Source organism: Fusarium proliferatum (assembly GCF_900067095.1).
Source record: "Fusarium proliferatum ET1 genome assembly, contig: FPRO_scaffold014, whole genome shotgun sequence".
In the NCBI taxonomy this organism is placed as follows: Eukaryota; Fungi; Ascomycota; class Sordariomycetes; order Hypocreales; family Nectriaceae; genus Fusarium; species Fusarium proliferatum.
In genome coordinates, this window is record NW_022194803.1 from 1 (window position 1) to 18,745 (window position 18,745).

The window sequence follows — 18,745 nt, forward strand, 5'->3', positions numbered from 1 at the left end:
AATAATTTTAACCTTTAAGATATAGGCCTATAATAAAGGCCTTATTACTTAAGCCTTTAGGTAAAAAGTTAGAAGCTTAATAGCCTTTTTAGGCTAATAAAAGGGAAAAAAAAAAAAATATTTTAATTAATAATATATATTAAGATATATAATTAAGTAATAATTTAAATTAAGCTTTAATTAGTTTATATTATTATTTATAATAAAGTATAAGGTTATATTAATATATATTAATTTTAAATTTATATTAAATTTAATAAAACTTATAGAATTTAAAATAATTAATTTAATAATAATAATAATTAAATATAATAATTTAAAGAACTTATATAATAAACCTAAAGTAAAACTTAAGTTTATTAGGAAATAGATATAATAATATTATAATTTTAAAAAGGTAAAAGACTTACTTTTTTAAAAAGAAATATAGTTTATTTATCTATAAAAAATATTATTATTAAATAATTAACCTATTAACTTTACTTTAAGTATATTAGATTATATAAGATTATTAAGAAGGTCTTAAAATATAACTATAAACTAGATCTATTATTAAAAGTTAGGATCTATTCTATCTTTTATATTTTACTACTTAACTTAATAGTAAATATAATTTATATTAAAATAACTAATAAAACTATAAAAATTAAAAAATTAAAAAGTTATAAAATAAAAGTAATAAAAGAAATAAATAATAAAAAAATAAATAGTAAAAAAATAAAAATACCTTATTAAATAGAGAAACTACCTAAAAAATAAAAATATATAGAAATTACCTAAATATCTTATTAATATTTAGTATTTAAAATAAGTTATTAACTTATTAGTTATTTTAATTTAATTAATTAAAAAAATAATTTAAATATAGTTATAAAAAAATTATTAAATTAAATTAAATTAAATTAAATTAGGTAAATAATTTAATTTAACTATAGTTATTAAAGAATTACTAAATTAAATTAAATTAAACTATAATTTAATTTAATTTAATAATACTTACTTTAGTTAATTAGCTTAAAATTACTTAAAACTACTATATTATACTCTATATTACCTAAACAGGAAGTTAAATAATATAAATAGATTATATATAAAAAGTACTATATAAGGCTATTATTTTTATATTTATAAGTTTTATATAAAGATTTTTATTCTTTAGTTTAAACTACTACTTCTTTATTAATATTACTTTACTTATAGTTTTAAAATATAAGGTTAATTAGTTATATACCTTTATATATATATTTAATTAGTAAAGGTTAATTTAGCTTTTATTAACTAACTTATATAAAAGTTAACTTAATTCCTTTAAACCTTTTAATCCTATTATTACCTTACCTTTATCTTAAAACTCTATTTATAGATATACTATCTCTTTACTTTTATAGTCTTAAACTATAATTAGTTTATTAATTTTATATAACTAGGAGAATATAGTATATATATTTAGCTTTAATAATTATATTATTAAGTTACTTTTTATATAAAGTTAAATTTAAGCCTATTAATATAATTAAAAAAGCTGCCTTTTTTATATTAAAATATAAGTTTTTTTTTAATAGCCTTTTTTAGCTTTTTTAACTTAAATAGCTTTTTAGCTAATTAAATTCATTAAACTTAATAATTTAAGCTAGCTTAATTTATATAATTAATTAAATTAATTAAAATATAGTTAAAAATAGTTATTTTAATTAAGCTAAATAGGCTTTTTAATAAGAAGTTCTTTATAATAGCTATAGGTATTATATAAATCTTATAGTAATCTCTATTTTTAACCTAACTTAATATTAATTTAATTACTATAATAAGGTTATAGTTAGTTATATAATAGCCTTAATTAGGTTTTAGGCTTTTATATATAGTAGGTATTATATTAATAGCTATAATTAATATTAATAATTATAATTAATAAAGAGAAAGTTAGGTTAACGAATATACTTTATAATAGACTTAGCCTAATAAAAAGGTTAATTTTAAGATCTTTTAAATAAAGTAAAGGAAAAAGGCTAATATAGCTACTAAAAGATAATATTAATATTACTTAATTAAGGCAGCAATTATACTATTAAGGTAAATAAACCTTATAAAATTTTAACCTTCAAGATATAGGCTTACTATAAAGGCCTTATTATTTAAGCCTTAATATATAAAGTTAAAAGCTTAATAGCCTTATAAGGCTAATAGTAAAAAAAAAAAATATAAGTAAATAAATAAATAAAAGTAAATTATAATTTTATTTTATATTATTTATATATAAATTAATTAAAGTACTATATATAAAAGTTATTATAATAATTAAAGGTAATATATAAAAAGGGGTATTTATAAAATATAGATATATAACACTATATCAATAAACCTTAACTAAGAATTATAGTACAGTAGCTATTTTAACATTAACTGACGCTAATGTAGTGGTCGCTAGTCCCATAAAGGACCAGGTGTCAAAAGGGTTTGAAATCCATACAAAAACGCGGCTGACTTGCCCTCGGATAGAGTACAGGATATCTTGACCGGGGTCCGCTGCTAATTCAGCGAGACGTTCAAGTTCCTTTCTCCCTGATAGCTTATGCTTCTTCTGCGCCTTTACTTCGACATTCTCCGGGACTATTTTGCTGGACAACACGGCAAATTGGGCGATGAGGCCTTTGTACTTGGCCACCTCGTCCGCCTCGCGGTCAAGATCATGGAATCGACCTAGTTCAGAGCTGAAATACATAGCAATCAACAAAAACATATACATCTCGGTCTGGCGACCTTGACCGTCGCCTTGAAGCTTCTTCAGCTCTATAAGGGTTTTGGCCAGAGCGACAGTCCACACTTGGGAAATTATAGTCTTTCTGTAGTAGAACTTTTCGCGGGCCCCATGCTCGAGCACAGCGGCTATTCTCATCAGTCCCATTAGATGTGTTGTATCGAGGTCGATTTGCACGAGACCTGTCATGCAGGCTGATGCAAAATTGTCGAATTCCATCTCCATCTCGGCATCAACTACTCCCCATTCGCGATGATCGTCCCAATGGTCCCAAGGCCATCTGTTGATAAGTCAGCAAAACGAACATGTAACAATCATTCCGTGCACGAGGAATGCTACTGCTGACTTACTTCTTCCCCCTATAGCAGTAGTATAGTACAAATGCTTCATTCACTGTCAATTGAAGCGAAAAGGAGTTGTTTTTATAGGCTGGATGTTGCCTGAGAAGCAAAGGAACCAGTGGATTCAAACGCATAATTCGTCGGTCTGCTGGGATCATCGAATCCGGCACCTCAGTGAAATCTTCAAGCATTCCACCATCAACGAGCCCATCTTTGATGCGGTCACACCTGGCTGTCAGAAAGCTGTCAGCGGGTGACGCTGGTTCGGAAAACTCGAGGTCTTTATGAAACAGAACGCTAGACCTCGACAACGCCAGGTTTTCCTCAGGCTCCGCTACTTCAGCAGCATTCAGTAAAGTCTCAATGAAGACGCGTGCCTCCTCTGTGAGCTCGGTGTTGTCTCTGTAAGACACATCCAAGTCGAGTGCAGCGTGCACAAGCCGTGTAGACGCAGCCTTTCCTAGAACCTTGGTCACTCTTGTGCTCCAGATGCAGAAAACGGTGAGGAAATCTTTGGTGGGCAGAACACCTATGAATGGCGCAAGCAATATAGGCAGGAATCCGTTTCCCAAGTCCGTACTTCGTAGTTCCTCATATATACCATCAAGTCGCGTTCTGTTGCTTGGCTGTTCAGATTCTTCGTCGGTGGCCAAAGTCCCAAAGCTCGCAGAAGGCGCTGCAGAGCGGTTTGAGCGAAGTCCGAGTAAGAAGCAATATACGTCTTTCGGAGCTCTTGACCAGTAAAGCCCACTTTGAGTCATAATTTCTATAGCCTGGGGATTTCCGTTTACCATCTCAATAACAGCCTCAAGACAATCTCTCTCTTCTTGTGTCTTGTTCTTTGCCATTGGCTCAGGAGATGAAGGTCCGTCATTATCAGTGACGCGGTCCCTGAATTTGGGGTCCATCACCATCAGAGTCGCTGATCGACTGTGAAGCCCAGAAAGTTTGTATACTTTTGCCTTACTCAGCCATCTTTCTTGCTTGCGCGAAGCAAGAATGACAAGTGCACCAGACTTGGACAGCTTGGAGGTCAGATTGATGAATTGGCTTTGTTGTCGGTTGAAGTTCGCTGAGTCGAGATCGTCAATCACGATGAGACATTTGTGACTCTCGAAATGCCCATACAGAGAGCTTTTATCTTCTGAGTCTAGAGTAGAGTTCGGAACAAAGTGGCGTTGCAGCTGTTGTAGCATGATATCCTTGTTGAAAGGTTCACTCGAGTTGAGGTGTATATGGATTGCATCTTCGATCATACCCGAAGCCTTCCACCATGTACATAAATGATCCAGAAGAGTGGTTTTGCCGATACCAGCCATGCCATAGATCAATAGAGGTAGTGGCTTTCCAAGCAAAAGTATTGATTCTAGGTGGACAATGTCTTGTTCTCGCCCATACAGCGAGTTAGGATGGCTCTGCTCTTGCTTGGGAGTTTTGCAGTCAGCACGCGAACTGGTGGATGGAAGCCACTCTGGGTTGAAGTAAGTAAGTACCACGAAATCACAAATGGGCAACCTCCCATCGCCCTCACTTCCCCTCAAGCGTCGTCGAGCTGCTCGAGCGGCTTCTTCCAAGGGGAGACGCTGATGAATATACCCAGTGTAGAGCGATCGTATGAATGCCTCGACACCAGTTTCAGTGATATGGTAGGCCAAAGTAACCACGGTCTGTATTCCACTGCTCAAAAGTACGGTAGCTGCAGTCTCAACGGCGGATCTGGCATATGGACAGGGAGCAATGACAACGTCCTGAACACCATAAAGCAGAAGCAGTGCCGCAACTTTATCGACGGCTTTTAGGTCCTCCTCTATCACCTCAGCCTTGTTTTGGTTGATGAATTGGAAGTAGATCCTGGGAGTCTCGGGCTCGGATTTTCGAGGGCGCTTGTGGACAAGCAGCATATCTAAATGAATGGCAGTAAAGTAGCCTTTAGGGTGGGATTCGAGCTCAGTCTTCAAGGCACGAAAGGACCCAGGTCGTATGAAGATGGCGCTCGTAGAATCTCCTGCCGCCTGTAGAATGGGACGCGAGACTGGGAGGGAGAGCTCGCTGGCATGAGTGGAACGACCAGGAGCACGACACGACAATACAAGAATCCTCCTTTGTCCTTCGTTCTCCTGGTCATCAACCTTGTTTCCTTTGAAATCCTGGCTGAGATGTTGGGGAGTGCCAGTAGCCAGTGTCTGCACCACGCTGACCTCCATCGGCCGCATCATAGGTTCCCATACCTCGAGCCGCTCTAGGAACTCCCAAAGAACGCGCGGCATAGGCATGTGGTCCTCGGTATTGTGATCCTCAGAGTTATTATTGTTGAACCAGGGTTGTTCTGCGATACGGATGACTACTTTTTTCCCGTAAAAGTCGGATGGAGAGTTCATCTGCGTCTGTAGTGCATTCATCATGTCCTGCGCATGTTCGCTGACCCAGTCCCCGCCATATGGTGGCTCAATATGTCCCGGGGTACCGGTTGCCAGAAGAAGAAGAGGACGGATGGTGACTGAGGTATCTGATCCGATGTGCGTTGTGCCGTCGTCTCTGGTGATATTCACGTAGAAAAGACACAAGCCGTCAAGGTCTTCCGATTGGGAAGGGTCAACATTTCGCCGGACAATATTGACAGTGATCATTTTACTACTTCTTAATTTTGATTGCGTTCAGAAGGCTCAATGTGACGTTCCCGTTTGATGAGGAACGGAATCTAGATATATGTGGTCGCCGCTGTTCGCATCGTGGGACGGCACATTTGCCGAACTGCACTGACAAGAAAACAATAAAGATTACTGCCCCACTGGAGCTATATACGAGAATTGGTAGAAAAGGCCCACGCTGGCAGGGGTTTGGGCAGCAATGATCTACAATGGCTTTCTGCTTGCCTAGGATAGTTGAAAATGCAGTCGAATCGGTCTGGGCTCTCCTCGGTATATTGCCCTCACCTGTGATCTGAGCAATTGCTTCTTTGGCACTCCATAACTTTACATACAACAGCCTTGCAATTGATCACCGTAATCACACCATCATTATCACTATCGGCATGCCTACTGAACAACCCCGACCATCGTTCTATCTACTCCCCCCAGAACGATATCTACCGGCATCGGCCCTATCAGCATGGCTCGGACGAATAGTCAAATCGTATTCCGAGCCAGACGCAAATTTTGTGCCGGATGATCCGAAACCCTTTGTAACACACGAATTTGCAACAAGCACCATCGCCAACGCCAGCCTTGCCGCATTATCACAGCGGAATAAGTCGTTTGCTGCCAAACTCGGCGCAACAGTTGATGTCTCACGAGAAACCAGTAATGGCGGGGGCCTCTCGTTCACTAGCTCCAAGGTCGTCTGCGTGCGTCTTCAGAATTATGATCAAGTTTTTGATCGTTTGATCCAACATGAGGACACGAGATCTCAACTCCAACGGATGCTAGCTCGCGGCGGTAATGCTGGCTTCATGGTTACTGCGGTGCTCATCTGGCAGGATGCAACTTTCACGCACTCCAGAGAACGCGGGGTCACAACCTCGGCCGGTGTTTCAGTGCCTGTGTCTACGATTGTCTCAAGCACTACAGGCATCATGCTGCCCTCTGAACTCACTGACCCAGGCGTTTCCGGGTCGCGAGGTCGCCAAGATACAGCCGAGTTCTCTGGCGAAAGCGTCGGGAGTAATATCTTTGCTCTCCAGTACAAGACTGTCCGGAGATCTGTTGTGCAGTCGTTTTTGGGTATGAACAACAGTATAATTTTAAAAGGAAAGGGTCCAGATTTGCCAGCCTCGCAATCTTTTGCAAAGAAACACCGTGGAGATGGCGAATCTGAGTCGGAGGAGAGTGATCCCAGTAGCGATGAAGAAAGCGATGAAGAGTATGAGATCGAGAGTGATGACAAGTCTGACGGTGATTACGAAGCAGTCAAGAACGGGAAGGTTGTCCTGGAGATGGATGAGGATAGCGTTACGTGGGCTGATGTGCTAGATGAGGAGGAAGAGGGGATGGAGCGCGTTGATATTAGCATTGATGGCGAAGAAATGGAGTTTGTATTCTAATGTAACGTTGTAGGTATTTCTAAAGCATTAAAATTGACGATCCCGAATTGACCAGTGTATTTCTTCGAGCCTCTCCCAGCATCGTGGTCTCTCCGTTCCATAATCTTTCTACCTTCACTTCCTGATGTCGGTGAGACTTGATGGCAGGGGCGCCAGCCGATCTTTCGCTCACAAGGCAGACCTATATAAAACCTCCTTATCCCAGAACGGGAGACATGGGTTTCGTAATTCCGGCTGGCGTTGGTCATGAAGCCTAAATCCACCTTGTCAGGGCTGACAACAGCCATTTCTAGTAACTCCTCGCCAATCTACCCTAGGTACGGCCCGAGCCGATTTTCCCAGCCCTGGTGGCATTTAAAAAGGCTGATCAATCGCCGGGTGTAACAAGATGGCTATCGGAGCCAACACAGTGTCGCCGCAGATGCCTTGGAGGACGAGTCACACCTGGGTGCCAGAGTGGCCTTCTATAGGTACACCAGGCTACTGTTGACTACGGCCTGCTCGAGACCTCCGAAGGTATCTTGATGGTGGGAAAAAATAAGCCCCAGGTTCTCAAGAACCTGGAGGTAGCGAGTACTCCGGTCAGCAATGGTTCCCGCCCCCGTCAGCGCAGTTTGGAGGAGACCAGCACATTCCTTTTCTCCCACGGTGCCTCACAGTGCCACTACATGAGACCAAGCATTCCAGGCTCGGGAGCTTCTTCTGTAATCTCATCAAAGCCTTCCTCACCTGAACCTGCGCCCTCTGTAGTGACATACGCAACTTAATAGGTCTATACCGTCTCCACCCAGTTGTTAGGCCACTTCTCAACGAGAAAGGGGGAAACTTGGATAAGGAATGAGACTGCAGTTTCTCTCAGAGGTGTTTAATGCAGCCTAGGTAGCCTCCTATGCGGTACTTAGACAACCGAGAGGACTTCTAGGACTTTGACATACTACCGTAGACTATTGACTCGAGTTTATTATTTATGTCACCTAAACTCTGTGTTCTGCTCGACATTATCTGTTTCCCAAGATCTATTATGGCTTGAGTCTTCAATCTTTAGATATACTCATCTACTCGAATTCACTTATAGCAAGCGTCATAAATAAAGATAATTATCTAATATCAGGCTCGAGATGAAATATCTTATGAAAACTACAATCTCCCCTTATGCCCTGACTTTAACTTCTCACGTGCTCGCTCCAGGATCCCTCTCGCCCGCGGTTCAGACCGTCCATCATACACTGATATGCCCTCCCCTAATGAACCGTTCATACATAAAGCCTCTGCCAGATCCCACGCATCGCATAACGCCAGGTTCGCTCCACACCCAGCAAAGGGTGTCACAGCATGGTTAGCATCGCCAATAAAAATAACGCCCATCTTTTCAATATCGTCATGGGTGAAAGCCTTCTTGTCCTTTGCGTTGATGGCAAACACGGTCTTTGTATCAGTCCTTTCCACAATGTCCCTGAAAGGATCCTGGAACTTGTTCCCAAGATCGAGACTGCGATTTATAACTCCTTGCACCATTTCGTCGTTCTTGAGATCTAGTCTAGGGATTTCGTCGTTTTCGAGATTACCAACGCCCCAGACAACGCTGTTCTTGTCGACTGGGGAAAAGAAGCAAGAAATCCCGGTTCCTGAAAGCATAAACCCCCAGTCTTTGTCGATGGGCGCTGGAGGAGTTCCGTCAAATCGAGCAATACCACCTCGGAGAATTGCACCGGCAAATTCAAGGTTGTCACCGGGTCTAAGGTATCCTCGGAGTTTGCTATTCGCTCCATCAGCGGCAATAAGCAGGTCACACTCTTCCTCGGTGATCGTCTCATTGCCCGGTTGTCCGCTCGCGACTTGAACCCGCAATCGTCCTTGGTCCGTTTGCCTGGCTGAGATGCAGCGTGAGTTCCACTGTACCGAGTCTTCCGGCGGGAGATTATCGTGGAGGACCTTCCGAAGATCCTTGCGTGCTATCCTAACGCTGGAAGATGGCAGCTCTTCGATTGGCTCGTGGCGGAAGCTTGCGTGTTCATGCCAATTAGGTCCCCAGATTTTGAATGCTCCCTCTCCATTGAGCCCAGACACAGCATTGTCTACAATTTGGTCAATAAGACCGAGTCTCTTTAGGGCAATGAGACCTCCCGAGGGGTCGTATCCGGTAAGAGATAATGTGTAGCCTTCACGTTGAGCGCTTACGTCGGGCGAGTCGCGGTCGTAGATGATGATCTTGGGCTCTTTGAACTGGGGATTCCATAATTTGCGTAGTCCAACAGCGAATGCTGAACCAGAAACACCACCGCCAGCGATGATGATGGTTTTGCCTTCGAGAAAGTGATGTTGATGTGATGAGTCGTCCATGGTCATGTTTTGTGTTGAAGAGGGAAAGAAAGGTCGGCAGATGCCGTTATATAAGATATACTTAGCATTGCTTACGCACTCAAAGTCACACGAATTTCTTATATAAACCTAGGAGTGGCTCACTACATGCTGTAGATGTCGACTAACAGCATCGTGGTATTTTATTTCTCACCCACGATGCATACACTGATTACCCAACTGGGTACACGGATTTCCTAATCGAGACATGACCGGGGTAGACGAGACAACGACTGTAACTTCAGTTCTGTTATTCACGACTCGGAAGTTACAATCATATGAGAATCGGAGGTTTTCTTTGTACATATTCTCCGTCATATTGTTCGGCAGTTCCTTACGGGCATCACGACGGGAGTAGCCCGAGGTTGGAAACCTTAATCGGCAGTTTGTCACAATCAAGAGGCTTAGTACTTGCGTCTGTTATTCACATGCGCGCTTGGTCCTTCTTAAGTGCGGATCTTGCCTTGAAGAATCAGTAAACCAATGCATCATAGTTGATCAACGTCACCTTGTGTACTGAGCACATCCTTTACTTGCTCACCAGGGGATGTGATTTGCACCTCCATGAATTCGTGAGCAAGCAGACGACGAGGATACACGCCAAAGAGTCAAGACGGCCACTCTGCTATCAGGTTCAAGAGGCAACCGAGTCATGTCTTGATATGAAAAAAATGCTGGGATTTAGGAACTTCGACAAATTAGGCATTTCGTATACTCACGGGTTCTTCATTCCCCAGCTGATGAGTAGCGGTGATTACATTGGCGGGTTGCTTGATTCGTTCGTGATTTGGATGTCGTGGAGCCAATCAGATTGCTTCGAGCAGAGTCAATAACCCAAAACGGGAGATATACTCCATCAAACAGTCCATACCAAGGGCTTTTTAACTGTGTTACCTAAATCTTTTTTTCAATTTAGGAACAAAGTTCTGAGTTTTCTTTCGTCGCCTAGCATGATAATTTACATCGATTTACGGATTACTTTGTTACTTCTATTGCAACATCTCTACCTCCATACTCGTTAATGGTTTACTCTTCAAATGCCAAAATCCACACCATGACCCCGCATTGACACCCGCTCCCCTCCATCACCAAACCCCCACCAAAATATTATCATCACCAACCTTCAAAAAACTTCACATCCAATCCATACCCTCATCCTTCTGCCGCGATGGCGTCCGATCTCTCGGCCCCTCCCGTCCTCTCGACTCCCGACGATCACATCCTTGAAGTTCCCGCCGCCGACTCGATCCCCAAATCCACACTCTCCGATGATGCCCTCCGCGAAACGTACGAGGTTGTTCGCACAGCCGATGAGATCCGCGCTGGAGGATGGAGGCGCATCGGCTTACAGTTCCCGGATTTTATGCTGGTAGACGCTCCTCGGGTTGTAGAGGCTCTATCGAAGGAACTCAGCGCACATGATGCGCAGGAAGAGGGCAAGGCTGAGAGGAGAATATACGTTCTTGCGGATAGCAGTTACAGCGCCTGCTGTGTGGACGAGATAGCTGCAGAGCATGTATCAGCAGATGTGGTAGTCCATTACGGCCGAACGTGTCTTAGCCCTACAAGTCACCTCCCTGCGATATACGTTTACACCACACACGATCTCGATTACAACGTGACATTGGAGGAAATCAAGAAGGAGTTCAGCGACAAGACTGTCAAGTTGGTCATAATGGCCGATCTGACATATCAGAATCACGTTGACAAAGTGGTTTCACTCCTCAAAGACGAAGGCTATACCAATGTTGTTTCCACGGCAGTAACACGCGACCCCGCCGCCTTGATACCCAACCGCAAGATCCTTTCCGATGAAGCTCATGACAACGAACATTGGAAGGCTTACTCGATCATCCACATCTCCGACCCGCCCTCTGCGCTCCTTCTCGCTCTATACTCACGATTCGCCTCATTACACGTCCTTGCGACACCATCTTCAACACTCGAGAACCCCACTATCCGCACAGCAGGTCTCCTTCGACGTCGATTTGCGAAGGTGCTGTCGCTGGCTTCCGCCGGTGTAATTGGCATCCTTGTGAATACACTTTCAGTAGCCAACTACCTTAGCTCAATCAATACCCTGCGGGAGAAGATCGCTCGTGCAGACAAGAAGAGTTATACCATTGTCGTAGGAAAGCTCAACCCGGCGAAGCTGGCTAACTTTGCTGAGATTGAGGGTTGGGTTGTGGTCGGATGTTGGGAGAGCGGCTTGGTAGAGGATGATGCTGGATACTGGAGACCAGTCATCACACCGTTTGAGCTCGAGGTTGCGCTTATGAGCGAGGATGAACGGGTCTGGGGTGGCGAGTGGTGGGGTGGTATCGAGAAGCTTGGACTCAACGACAAGCCTCAAGATGCGGTCAACGAGTCCAAGGACGCTGCCGTCCTAGAAGAGGATCAGTTTGACGATGTCGCTGGGGGCGTTGAAGGAGAAGAATCTGCTCCTCCCGAGTTTGACATGCGGACGGGTAAGCTCATCTCATCAAGCCGACCTATGAGACTTCCAGTTCGCAGCGGCCCCTCTACCACCAACACTACAGAGGTGATTGGCGACGGTCCCGCCGGTACAGCCAAGCAGAATGATGCTCTTATCAAGCGCAGCGTTGGAGAATTGGCGAGTATCAATGGTGTCGCGAGTCCAGGTGCCGAATTTCTTCGCTCTGGTCGCACGTGGCAAGGCTTGGGCACCGATTTCGACAATGAAGCTAGCACATTAGTCGAGGAGGGTCGAAGTGGTGTTGCTCGAGGCTATCAAGTTGGAGAATCGGACAAACATTGAGGCAGGGTTACATAAAAAGTGATACCATTTAGCATAACACGGCGTTGGGATGTAGACAAAAGCAAAAGGCGAATATTCATGGTTCAAAGATATATTATGGGGCAACACGCTCGTTATTCTTTTCGTCGCTCATGTAACAGTGAAGTCATATTATATACAATAGACTCATCCACCGAAGCAGCCTCCAGGGCCTATGCTGCGGCATACCCGTATCTAATCCTAGCCCTTCCCTTACCTGAGCTTCGTTATCCATACCCGAAGCATAAGAGACAAAGAAACGTCATCAACATTGTATCATGTTGGTCGTCGTCAGTCCATACGTTTCCATCCAAAGAATAAGAAATATGTTCTAGGAGAAGTCATAATGCATGAGGCCGCTTTCCTTGCGGCGATCGTAACAGGGTCGGTCTCTTGACCCTTTCCCATCATATTCCCCATGCGCAGTCTTTCATGGGGCGAAAAAGGATTGGATCCCTGGCGCAGAGCACGATGTGTTGTTACTCGAGCGCCCCTATCTAGTGCCATAGGACAAACGGAAAAGCTGGCGAGGCTGCAATCTCGCGGGTCATTGGGCCAAGGTATTGTGGTACTTGGGCATACGTTGCAGTGGAGTATGGATGCATTGCCGAGAGAAGCAAACTGGCGGTGTCCCCCGGATTACTCGTTTTTTAAGTCTGTGCTTCCTACGAATTGCAGTAGCGGGATAAGGCTCCTAAACGTAGACACGTCGAGAGTGAGGGCGGCTACGGCTGCTGTAGCGAGAGCCAGAGCGGGAGCGGCTTCGGTGGCTGTGGCGGCTGGAGTGGTAAGAACGGCGAGAAGAGTGGCTGCGGTCATAGGCACTCATGTGTCCGCCATGCATGAAAGCGACAACAGAGGTAACGGCAAAGAAGATGACGTTCATAATGCCAAATGCCCAGCAGGCCTTGAGCATGGAGCATGGCTTGTTGTTGACGAGGTCATAGCTGGGGCCAATGACCCTTACATCGCCAGCGGAGAGGTCCCAGTCGTCGCCACGTCGAATGCTAACACAGTCGGTGTCGCTCACGTAGCGCAGGTAGTAAACGGCGGCAATGAAGGCGCCGAAGAACAGGGCATCAACGAATGCGACAAAGTGGGCGTTTGTCGAAGAGCGGTGGTAGCTGAAGAGGGTGAAGATTGCCCAAGCAAGCGCGAGAACCGAGACAATGAAGAGAATGAGGATTGAATCGGGAGTCAGGGCGTTTTGCTTGACGAATCCATCGACGAACCAGGCCAGCATACCCATGCAGGGGATCTATTGATTGTCTGTTAGCCTGCAATCTCCATGGCGTATTTGCATTCCCGCTACCTACCAGAGTGAGGATCTGAAGGATCCGAAAGAAGACAAAGAACATTGCGAAAAACATCTTGGCGGTCTTGAACAACTTATGCAGCTCTATCTTGAATAATATCGCACGACAGTCGCAGATGATAAGATGGGGTGTAATGCGCTCAAGGAGAGCGGGGAGCTGAGAGAGATGACGTGCGCGGGGGACTTGTAAGATGCTGCTTGAGTGAGTGAGACGATAATTCAAGCAATAGATAGATACAAGTAACGCTATCAGACTGAGTCAAGTCAAGACAGGTTGGTGATAGATGGAGGAATGAGAGAAAGAATGGAGGGAGGGAGGGTGTGTGGGAAGAAAGCTCTATTTTGTAGCTCCTACGAATGCAAAGGCAAGCAGCAGCAACGGCAGCAATCATCCATCTAAACTTGTTCCCATCCTTGGTCTTGCCCAAAAAAAAACCCACGATTCAAGGTGGTTGGTGCTCGAGAAATAGATGGCGCAGGACCACGCACGCCCAGAGAAAGCAGAAATGGGTGGGATAACCCTTGTAAAGGCCACCCCTGTAGGTGCAGGATGTTAGTGGTTGGGCCGTTAGAGGGTAGGGGACCTTTTGGCTCTAGACCCTTGTAAGTTTAGCGACCTGGAGACTGGTTTCTTCTAGGGCCGTCGGGTTCACGAGTTTTTCGGTGTGAAGCATCTCGAGCCTGAAAATGGAGATGAAAGGTTTATGCGCTGTTTAGTCTCTCGGCAGGCAAGAAGTGATCATCTCCGTTAGTTTGTCGTCCGTTCCCCCCAGACCTTTAATTGCAGTTGTTGATGCTCAGCTTCGATTTTGACCGGTCATGCCGAAATTGGAGCATGACGTCGACTTACACTAGCAATGCAAGCACTCAAGCAGGCAAGCAATTGAAGATTGACCCAGATCAATTGTATTGCAAATCAGGACAAGACACACACATTCTGTCTCTATCAATTTAGCCAAGAGAATAACCAGCAAGGGAAACAGGTCGAGACCCTTTTCGTGTTGCGACGTCATCAGAATTGAAGAGGCTGGTAAGCTCATACACGCCCAAAATGGCAATAAATACAGAAAACAGGTTGGCTGGGCATCAACCAGCAAGAGAGTTACAACCAAAACGAGAATAACCAGCCAACCAATAACGAAAAACCCCTAGTCAACATCTGTCGCAGATTCGGTGGCTGGTAAGTCATGCATCTCCATCGCCATCGTCGCTTAACTCAGGAACACAAGACAATCTGAGTACAGCATGCATCACGCCTTATGCATGGCGCCCTGGGCCGTCCCGCACGTTTTCCTGTACTTACGTTTCAGAGATCAACCGACATGCGAACTGGTAGTTCAAGTGATGTCCTCTTATTTCGGCAGATCCGCATAGATCAGCATTGAAACAGCGGGTACGGATACTCGCCCATGCTTTAAATCGGTGGCTGGGCATCGTGATCAACAGGTACGATCTGGTCTTACTTAGTACAGCGGGGCCCAATTTCTCATAAATGGTCTGTCTTTGTTCATTAAAAGGTATTAATTAATTAAGTGTACGTGTATCCGTAGTCCGTCGTTACAGGACTCTCATTCTCTCGGTTCCTCCGCATCCTCTCTCGAACCCTTGGGCTAATGAAGCCCGTGCCGAGTGACCCACCCGACGCCGTGTTTCGGTCCTCCGCGGCGCCGGGCGAGTTTAGCTGAATCGGGAAATCATTGATCAGGCTCATATCAACGTCGTCTCCATACTCATCGCTCTCAGTAACTCGTTCTGTCTCTGCGACCCAGCAATACGACCTTTCGTGCGCTCCTTGGCCAACGCCGTCGCTCATACCTCGCTTCCATGGCGGTATCTTTGCTCCCTCCAGCCTCGGGCATAAGTGATAATCGACCTTGTCGTTATACTGCACCTTCTCATCGTCAACCGACACAGAGGCTAGTGATTGAAGGATTCCGTATATAAGGATCCAGCGACTACGCCTTGCCGTAGCGGGATCTAAGTCTCCAATGTCATCGGTCTTCTCGAAGCGCTCAAAAGCATCAGCGAGTTTGATCTCCGGCTCATCGAAGCCGGTATTTTCAGTATAAGCAAGTCGTATCCTCTCCTCCAACGCGCTCATTTGGTCGCCTCGAGTCTTTGCAATGCCTCTTCGGAATGAACCAGCAGCTGAGGTCGATTCTGGCAGTAAAGGAAACGGATGAGGAATGTGAGGGAACCGATGCTTGTTATCAAAGTCGATAAGCATATCCGTCAAGTGCATCTCCCTCGTGTCTGCGTCAATGGCCCTCCTCTTGCTCTTTGACACCATCATCAATCTGCTTCCAAACTGTATCTCCAACGAACCCCAGGCGATATCTCTGTCGACCATGCAATCGTACAGCTCCCCAAAGTCCTTTTGGAGCTTCATAGCCAAGGTCCGAGTCAGCCAGGTTTCGGGTCTTGAGGAACCGACGGATCGGCCAGATCGAGTATCAGACTGTGATGGCGGCCATGATCCATATTCCTGTTCAAAATGCTGTAGCAGCATGTCCTTCAACCTCTCAATCGCCCTCATCTCCGATCCCGTACTGGGTGTGAAGGCCCAGATGTCTTGATACCTGAAGCCAGCCAATCGTTCCTCTGCAGCCTGAACCCGATACTGCATCTCGTGACTCGCCATCTCCATAAGTTTTCTCGTGTTTGTGTTTATCTGTTTGAAGTCCTTGTACTTCTGCACGAGATCAAACATGCCTACGCAATGCGCGAAGCACTCCCTCCATCCTTCCTCCCACCGCACATCCGGTTCTTCCGACCATATAAGGAGTGACACCGCCAAGGCAGGATTATTTCGTACGTCGTCGAGATCTCGATTATAGAGATACCTTACTAATTGGCCCACGTTGTCGTTGTTTGGGGGCATATAGCTATCCAATCTAACATGAAGATCAGATAGAGCCTCGTGAAGCGACAGGCCCACCATCGAGGCGTTGAGCAGCATGGCAAAGAAGTTGCGCGTGGTGAGCTGATGACGGAGTTGATCGATGGTCTTCATGTTCTGCGGAGGCGGGAAATGCATCTCATAAAGAACTTGTCCTCCCATATCTCCAATGCTGGTGCGTCCAGATGCAGGCGGTGTTAGTGGTGAATTCCGGAATTCTTGGCCCAGTTTTCTTCCATATGATTCGGTGTTTGGTGAAGAGGGAGAATGCGTATATCCATCAATCAGACCCTCGTCCAGAAGAGAAATGAGATATCGACTGTTGATCGCCTCAATGATATGAGAAGACACGCGCATCGACGGCAAGCTCTGGCCTTTCTTTCCAAGGTAGATCAGGACATCTCCATTAGGATCCCAGAGCTCGGGATCTTTTCGAAGCTTGTTCCACTTGGTGATAGGCCGTCCTCCTCCACACCAGCGCCTGATCTGCGGTGGTGGTGCAGTAGGTACCTGTGGAATAGGAGGCAGTTTGGTGGTCGGTGGTGGTCCAACGGGAGGTAGTCCAAATGAGAGCTGTGATGTTGGCGTCAATGGCATCTGGCTTTGGGAAGTTGCATAAGAAGATGTCGACGTCAAGGTCGTATCAGTTCGAGCCACAGATTGTGAGTCCCAGCCGCTGCTCTCGTTGGGACTGGGACTCGGCATGACGGTCGGTTGCAGTGTTTCCACGCTTGGTCGGCTTCCATTGCTGTCTTGATCGATCGATTCCTCCTCCTTCTCCTTCTTTCGGAATGTGAATGTCTTTGCTATTGTCTTTCGTACATCGTCGCTTCGCTTGTCGAGCATCGTTCGTAGTCCACTCCTCTCAATAGTCCCATACTCGTCTGGCACTGTCGCTCTCCTCGGTTTGTTATGAACCCATTCCTCGGCATATTGATTGCTCGTATACGCGTCCCGATTCCAATCTGGCGACATCATTGATCTTCCTCCCCTACTTCCCATCGGTATCGAGACATTTGGCGGTAGCTGATGCGGAAATCGAGCCGCAATGGGAGTTGGGATATTGGGTGGTATCGAATGGTCAGTAAAAAGCTCTTCACCACTTGATGAAGTGGCTACAGATTGAGCGCGCCCATGTATGACAGGGTCCTTGTTCTTCGCTTGCGTTGTTTTCTTGCGCGCGTATGCGCTTCGTGCTGACATTTTGTGTGAAGGGAAGTCGATGAGGATGTAAGTGGCGGATTGGCTGTTGAGACGTTTTGGGGGAAACACAAAAGCCAGAGTCTAAGATGAGTCTATAGTAAATGAAAATGGCGTCTAGTAACTAGTCTTCTCTCAATAATGAAGTAATTGGCCATGAGTGTGGTGTGTGTGCTCGCGGAAGGGTTGTGTCCAAGTCTCATAGGAAGACGTAAAGGAGGGAACCAGAACATTGAAAAAAGCAACGAAAGTTCTGATCAAGGATTATTAGCCAAGCAAGGACATTTGGACCAGAAAGAGAAACTGACATGTAAAGTTCAAAAACAGCATCAAAGCCGTCGCGGAGAGGTCTAGATCCCTCAGAGCTCTTACAAGGGGACGGCCGCAGACGTGCGATACTACGCTGTCAACTGGGCAGTTGAGTATGGGCTACGCCCGCAACTCTTGGAGTTTTAGTTTTGACTACCGCTGATATGCGCAGGCTTCCCTAGCGCAAAGGTAGTTGACGGCGGTAGCTCTCCCAGGTTCGAGGCGTCAAATGAGCCGAAGCCGGAATGGTCGGCATACAAGAGAATGTGTGAGAGGTCTATTAGATAGAGGGCTTGTTGATAGATGCCATGTGTTGAGGCTCTTTCCGAGATATGCTGAGTCCGCGTCAAGTCCGGAGAGGCTTGAGCCACGATCGTGTTATCTCTTGTCTCTGACAACAAAGACCAGGCAGGGCAGGAAAACGCCATGAAACGAGTGATTCATGATCTATCATTTAAAAAGCATCTCCGAGTCCAGAAAACACATGTCGTTCTCCTGCAAATCATCATATCCCAAAAGCCTCTTGGCGGAAGGCGACTGATAAGCATCCATGCCGATAATCCCAGCACGGCCTATCAACACCATGATATCGCTGATAAGAATAGCAGCACCACGACGAAAGGCAGTCTAGGTATAAATTGTATACCCACGCTGTCAGCTCACTCATCAAGGGATTGCTACAAGGGGAATAACGCGTCCTGAAGAGAGTGACATCGCTCATGCGGGAGCCGT

At 45.2% G+C, this 18,745-nt stretch overlaps 6 protein-coding genes across 6 annotated transcripts; 2 read left to right on the plus strand and 4 right to left on the minus strand.

The window, feature by feature from the left end:
• Window positions 1-2,371: 2,371 nt before the first annotated feature.
• On the minus strand, window positions 2,372-5,723 carry FPRO_04190 (uncharacterized protein; the record flags this gene model as incomplete). Its single annotated transcript, XM_031223676.1, has 2 exons — window positions 2,372-3,035; window positions 3,106-5,723. 2 exons carry the CDS (start codon window positions 5,721-5,723, stop codon window positions 2,372-2,374), a joined length of 3,282 nt encoding a protein of 1,093 aa, XP_031089012.1.
• A 404-nt stretch (window positions 5,724-6,127) lies between these two features.
• On the plus strand, window positions 6,128-7,135 carry FPRO_04189 (uncharacterized protein; the record flags this gene model as incomplete). Its single annotated transcript, XM_031223677.1, has 1 exon — window positions 6,128-7,135. The coding sequence occupies one exon, from the start codon at window positions 6,128-6,130 to the stop codon at window positions 7,133-7,135; it is 1,008 nt and encodes a 335-aa protein (XP_031089013.1).
• Window positions 7,136-8,272: 1,137 nt separating this feature from the next.
• Window positions 8,273-9,481, minus strand: FPRO_04188 (uncharacterized protein; the record flags this gene model as incomplete). The annotated part of the gene is made up of 1 exon (XM_031223678.1): window positions 8,273-9,481. One exon carries the CDS (start codon window positions 9,479-9,481, stop codon window positions 8,273-8,275), a length of 1,209 nt encoding a protein of 402 aa, XP_031089014.1.
• Window positions 9,482-10,661: 1,180 nt separating this feature from the next.
• FPRO_04187 (uncharacterized protein) lies at window positions 10,662-12,272 on the plus strand (the record flags this gene model as incomplete). Its single annotated transcript, XM_031223679.1, has 1 exon — window positions 10,662-12,272. The coding sequence occupies one exon, from the start codon at window positions 10,662-10,664 to the stop codon at window positions 12,270-12,272; it is 1,611 nt and encodes a 536-aa protein (XP_031089015.1).
• A 712-nt stretch (window positions 12,273-12,984) lies between these two features.
• FPRO_04186 (uncharacterized protein) lies at window positions 12,985-13,660 on the minus strand (the record flags this gene model as incomplete). The annotated part of the gene is made up of 2 exons (XM_031223682.1): window positions 12,985-13,548; window positions 13,607-13,660. 2 exons carry the CDS (start codon window positions 13,658-13,660, stop codon window positions 12,985-12,987), a joined length of 618 nt encoding a protein of 205 aa, XP_031089016.1.
• A 1,473-nt stretch (window positions 13,661-15,133) lies between these two features.
• Window positions 15,134-17,707, minus strand: FPRO_04185 (uncharacterized protein; the record flags this gene model as incomplete). Its single annotated transcript, XM_031223683.1, has 1 exon — window positions 15,134-17,707. One exon carries the CDS (start codon window positions 17,705-17,707, stop codon window positions 15,134-15,136), a length of 2,574 nt encoding a protein of 857 aa, XP_031089017.1.
• Between the last annotated feature and the right edge of the window lie 1,038 nt (window positions 17,708-18,745).